Here is a 5775-nt window from a genome sequence, read left to right on the forward strand (position 1 = left end):
CAAGAATTATAAACAAGAATTAAAAATGTCTAAGTAAACGATAATAAATAGGGGTCACTCAAAGCGCGCGGGTGTATTTAACTGTTCACTTTGAGGCTGTATTTCTCGCTCGTAAAAGTCCCATGACAAAAAAAGAAAGGTACAAAAGGTGGGCAAGCAAAGAGGCAAAGGTCTGCTTAAATGAAAAGCCGTGGTCGATGAAGTTTGAGTCTCGACAGGATCAGGAGCCTGAACAATTATTTGGAGGCAGAAGGAGAGGTCCGAAAGGAACAGAAATTCAGCTTCCCGTTAGCGTTTGGCAAATCTCGAGGAGTGGCCTGGGATCATTCCTCTTTTTTTATTATTAACATCATCCTTTCTTTTCCCCCATTTTTTTCTTTTTTTTTTTCTCCCACTTTTTTTCTCTTTTTTTCCCTTTTTTTTCTTTTTTTTTTTTTTACAAAAATAAAACTAAAGCCACAGAGACCATCGCAGTTTTCATCCACGTTTACAAAAGGTGTGACAGCTCCAGGGTTCTCCACAAGTTCCCGCTTTCATTTTCCTCGTTTTCCTTTCCCTCCCCCCCCTTTTTCTTTTTTTTTTTTTTCCTAGATTTTTGCGACTTTCCTCCTAACACCACACGCCGAGGGGTACCCCCCACCCCCGCACCTCTCTCCACCCAAAACCCGTGCTCCGCAGACGCCGCCCGGGTGGGTCGCACGAGGGGCTGGAGTACTTACAAGCGGGCGGGTGCCTTGCGCGCCTCTCCGCGCCCCTCCGCGCAGCGGCGGGCGGGCTCAGACGGGCCGCAGGAGCGGCACGGAGGTGACCACGGGGTGGGAATAGTAGACGGGGTGAGGGAAGGTGAGCAGGGGCTGGGTGCCGGGGGCTCCGCCGCCCCCCGCGCCCCCCTCCGCGCCCGAGTTCTCGTGGTACAGGATGGGGACGCGGACGATGCGCTGCGCGGCCGCGTGGCTGAGGTTGGCCGCCTCCAGCTCGGCCGCCAGCTGCCGCTTCCACTTGTTGCGGCGGTTCTGGAACCAGATCTTCACCTGGGTCTCTGTCAGGTGGAGGGAGGCGGCCAGGCCGGCCCGCTCCGAGCTGCTCAGGTAGCGCTTCATGTCGAAGGTGGACTCCAGCTGGAAGACCTGGCTGCGGCTGAACACCGTGCGCGTCTTCTTCTTGCGGCACGGCTTCTTCTCCGGGCTCTCCTCCCGCTTCTTCCAGTCCTCCGCGCCTCCCTCCTTCTTCGCCTCCTCGGAGTCGCTCTCCTCTAGGACGATCTCGTCGGGGCTCTTGGAGTCCAGCTCCTTCTGCTCCCCCTCCGCCTTCAGCAGCGGCTCCGGGGAGTCCCGGTCGGTGCCCGAGGCGGGGGACGAGTCCCTCAGCAGGGATTTCTCTGCGGCTGGAGGGGAAGGACGAAGCGGGGGATGAAGAGGGAGGGATAAGGGACACAAAGAGACACCTTCGCCACCCGGCCCCCGCGTCCCGTCGGGGGAAAAACGGGACTAGCCGGCCGGACCCCCGCGTCGCCCCGCCGACGGCTTCCCCCCCGGTGCCCACCGCGGCCGCCCCGCCGGGGAGGGAGGGAAGGGAGTTGCGGGGAGCGGTACCTTCGGTGCGGGGCAGGTGAGCTCCGGCCGGCGTCAGGGCGTACGGGTACCACCAGGTCTGGGCGCGCTCCAGGCAGTGCGCGCTCAGGGCGAAGCGCGGCGCCGGGATCTCGAAGCGGGGGAAGGCGAGGTCTCCCACCTGCGAGAGGGCGAAGCCGGCGCCGTCCACCGCCGCCTTGCCCGAGGGGGCGAACAGCGCCCGCGGCTGCTTGGGGGGCGCCTTGGGGGGGCCGCCGTTGAGCAGGTTCTTGATGTAGAAGGACTCCTTGGGGGGAGGCGGCGGGGCGCTGGGTGGCTCCTGCCCGGTCTCCGGCATCCTCCGGTGCCCGCCCGGCTCCTGCCCGCCGCTGGCCCCGCAGCCCGGCGCGCAGGTGGCGGCTCCCGGCGGCGCGGGGGACAGGAGCGGAGGGGCGGCGTGGGAGCGCGGCGGAGGGGCCGGCCGGGGGCCCCTCGCATGGGGGGGCGGCAGGACGGGGGGCCGGGGGGACCCGCGCAGCCCGCGGCACCGGGGGGCTGCTGCGGGCAGGCGGAGAGCCGGGGTCGTCGCTGCCGCCGCCGCCGCCTCCCGCCGCCGCCGCTGCTGCGTCAACCTGGCGCCGGATGCTAATGATGAAATCAAAATGTCATCCCCGCTCCGCGCGGGGAGCACGCGGCGATTGGGCGCGCACAAAGGCGAATGGGATCAGGCGGGAGGCGGCGGGAGGAGAGGGCTCCGCGCAGCCCCTGCCCCGCAGCCGCCGCGGCCCCGGCCCCCCCCCCGCCCCGACGCGCCGCCGTGCCCGGAGGCGGCGACCGCCCGCCCGTCCCCGGCGATACAGAGTCCAATGAGGCGGCGAGCGGGGCCGGGCCGGCGGCACAAAGGGACCGGCTCGGCGCAGGGAGCGCGGCGGGAGCGGCGGGAGGCGAATGGCTCGGGACGAGCTGCTCCTGCCTCAAAACCGCGCCCGCCCCGCCGCGCCGCCCCCCGCGCCCCCGCCCCGCACCGACGGCAACAAAAGCCGCCCGCGCCGCAGGGGGGGGCGGCGGGACCGGCCGGGCCCCGCCGGGATGCCGGGCACCGGGATGCCGGGCACCGGGATACCGGGGCACCCCTGCGCTGGGCACGAACGACTTAAGGGACGGCTGCGGGGCGGTGGCTGCGGGGCGGCGGCAGGGCTCTCCCCCGACGGTGCCCTCCCCTCCGCGGGCATCCCCGCCGCGCCCCTCGGTCCTCGGCAGCGAGAGCGGACAGCGGGACACGTCGAGCTCGCGGCGGCGGCGAACACGGCCCGGCCCCGCCGCTCCCGGGGGCCGGGTCCGACCCTCCCGGGGTCCGGGCACCGGGCAATCCCGGGGTCCTGTTATAGGGTGCTCTGGGGGCCCATCCCCGCCGCTCCTGGGATCCATCCCCATTTCAGGGATCCATCCCGGCCATTCCCGAGATCCACCCCGCCGTTCCTGGGATCCATCCCGGCCATTCCCGGGATCCATCCCGGCCGTTCCCAGTATCCATCCCGGCCGTTCCTGGGTCCATTCCCGGGATCCATCCCCGTTCCCGGGGTCCGGGCACAGGGCGCCCCCTACCGGCCCTGGGAGCGCCCCGCGTCCCGGGCCGGGCAGTCCCGGAGCATTCCCCGCACCGCACGGCACATCCCGGGACACCGGGAAGCGGCGGCTCTGGGCCCCGGGAGCCGCGACGGGACCCCCGGTACGGCGGTGATGCCGCGAACTGCCCGCGGGTACCGCTCTGCCCCCGGGCCCTCTGGGAAGGGAGGGAAGGGGTCCCCGTTGGGAAGGGAAGGGAAAAGGTAAGGGAAAAGGAAGGGAAAAAGGAAAGGAAAAAGGAAGGGAAAAAGGAAGGCAGGGCATAGGAAAGGAGAAAGCAGAAAGGAAAGGAGAAAGGAAAAAAGGAGAAAGGAAAAAAGGAGAAAGGAAAAGGAGAAAGGGAAAGGAGAAGGGGAAAGGAAAGGAAAGGAAAGGAAAGGAAAGGAAAGGAAAGGAAAGGAAAGGAAAGGAAAGGAAAGGAAAGGAAAGGAAAGGAAAGGAAAGGAAAGGAAAGGAAAGGAAAGGAAAGGAAAGGAAAGGAAAGGAAAGGAAAGGAAAGGAAAGGAAAGGAAAGGAAAGGAAAGGAAAGGAAAGGAAAGGAAAGGAAAGGAAAGGAAAAATACAGAGCTGTGGACTGAGTTATTTTTGCATGTACATACACACAAAAATCTCTACATTTAAACATTTTAATACTCTAATCAAATGTGATTTCTCTTGCCAATTCCTTTTTAATACACCCACTTGGCAATTTGAAGCAAGACATCTTTTTTTCTGAGTCAAACTTCTCAGTGTTAATGCTTGTAAGGTATCCCCAGGAGTAGTTCTTCCCCTGAACACTTGGGGTTGCAAATAGAGGGAAAATTTATACAGACTAATGTAACATTTTTGGCTGCAATAGACCTGGTATTTCATGTACCTTTGACACATCCTGAGGATGGGGTCTCAGCAATTATTAGTTTACAGAAATATTCTGGTTTTATTAAGAACTATTTCTTGTTTCTGCTCTTGTTAACAACTTAAAGGCACCAGGCAAAGTAAATATCAACAGAATTTTTTTAAATAAATGCTATTTCTGTGGGAACACTCCTCAACTCTGGGGTAACTTGTATAGAAAAAAAAAAAAAGAGACACAAAATAGTTTTTATATAGAAAACAGTCCATAGATACCTAACTTGGGCTCCTGGGCTAAAGTGTTATCTGTTTGCAGCTCCTACATGAAAAACTAAGGATGCAAAGTTTTTATAGAAGACCCCAGTGTATTTCTCCATCTCAGTGAAGATTTTATTTAGATATAAGTCACCAAAATAATTCTGTACTGAAACTCCCATCCTTTTCCATCCATCTTTCACTGCTTTGGTAATTATGAGGTCTTAATCCCTTTGGAGTCCCTCAGGGCAAACAACTCATGGTAGAAAACCAAGCAAGGATGAAAAATCAAACCAGCCTCTGGAAATGTTAAAAGAAATTCCCACTTTGCAATTCTTTATTACAAAAAACCAAACCAACCAACCTCAAAAACCCCACAGTGCTTTAAAAGAGCCTTTCTATATCTCTGTCATTTAAGGTCCATAGATTTCTCACATACTTACGTATTTTATTTATTCCCCCTCCCCAGTGATATCTGGATGTTAAAGACTGGTATTGACCATTCCCCCCCATGCCCACTGGTGATGGAGCTGAGTGGATTTTGCTGCAGTCTTTCTTTATTTCTGTTTCTAGACCTGCACTCGTACCATTCCATTGTAAACAGATAATTATTATTTCATTAGAGTTTCAATTCGGAATTAATTGGCTAATTTACACACGGATCAATTGTATAAATGTGATGTTTGTGATAGGTCCTTGATATGATTTAAAGTAATTGTTTATTTTCAGGTTTTGGCTGTATTGTATTGCAAAGTGATTTATCTCCTTATTTATCCTGTCTCAGCACTGCCTCTTCTTTTTCATTATTTTTCTAAAGAGCTACACTTTTGCTAGGCTGAAGCACGAAACTGTGTGATGTGATTCTGTGGTTCCCACACTTACATGAGCTCCAAAAAGCTCCAAAAATCTCCAAAAAGCCCTGCCTTGCAGCCTGCTGATGCTACCTGCCCACAGAGCACTGTGCTCACAGCCCTGTTTGCCTGGCAGGAATTACCCACTGCGGGCTGTATTTACCCAGATTCTTGTGCCACCTTTATAGCTGCCATCCCTGAGTGTCCCTGCTGCAACCACAGGTGACAAACATCTGTCACTTTGGGTTCAGTTTCCTTTTTTCCAGCCTGAGGGAAGGGCAGTGCTTAGTTTCCTTGCTCCTTTGTTTGTCCAGGTGGGAGCCCAGTGGTGGGGGACTGCAGGCAGGACTTGCAGGGAAGCAGCAGTGAGGTTTCTACTCACTTCTGCTCTCACAGAAGGATTTTGGTGGTGGCAGGACCTCCTCCCACAGAGCCTGATGTGTTTTTGCAGAAGGCACTGGCCAGCCAGTCTCCCTAAACCAGCCCTGTGCTCTCCCAAGGATATTCGCAGCATTTGGCCTTACAGCAGTTGTAGGGAAGCAGTAATTCACCAAGACACTGCTTGATTTCATGGCTGACTTTAAACATTCTTCCACAGGGAAGTGCTGAGACACTTCCTTGCATCAGGCTTTAGATGTTGAGGAGGAGAGGAAAAAAGGGAT

General features: G+C 57.1%; 1 protein-coding gene across 1 annotated transcript; it reads right to left on the reverse strand.

Moving 5' to 3' along the window:
* Window positions 1-653: 653 nt before the first annotated feature.
* HMX3 (H6 family homeobox 3) lies at window positions 654-2004 on the reverse strand. The gene is made up of 2 exons (XM_064663591.1): window positions 1593-2004; window positions 654-1384 (listed from the first exon to the last, which is right to left on the reverse strand). The coding sequence occupies exons 1-2, from the start codon at window positions 1906-1908 to the stop codon at window positions 777-779; spliced, it is 924 nt and encodes a 307-aa protein (XP_064519661.1). The 5' UTR covers window positions 1909-2004; the 3' UTR covers window positions 654-776.
* Window positions 2005-5775: the final 3771 nt, after the last annotated feature.

The sequence above is a fragment of the Pseudopipra pipra genome, chromosome 8, assembly GCF_036250125.1.
Source record: "Pseudopipra pipra isolate bDixPip1 chromosome 8, bDixPip1.hap1, whole genome shotgun sequence".
Taxonomy (NCBI): domain Eukaryota; kingdom Metazoa; phylum Chordata; class Aves; order Passeriformes; family Pipridae; genus Pseudopipra; species Pseudopipra pipra.

Excerpts from the sequence above, each read along its gene's own strand:
- HMX3 (XM_064663591.1), bottom strand. The coding sequence starts at position 1,908 with ATGCCGGAGACCGGGCAGGAGCCACCCAGCGCCCCGCCGCCTCCCCCC. Across the intron at positions 1,385-1,592 it reads TCACCTGCCCCGCACCGAAG|CCGCAGAGAAATCCCTGCTG; the intron begins GTACCGCTCCCC and ends CTTCCCCTCCAG.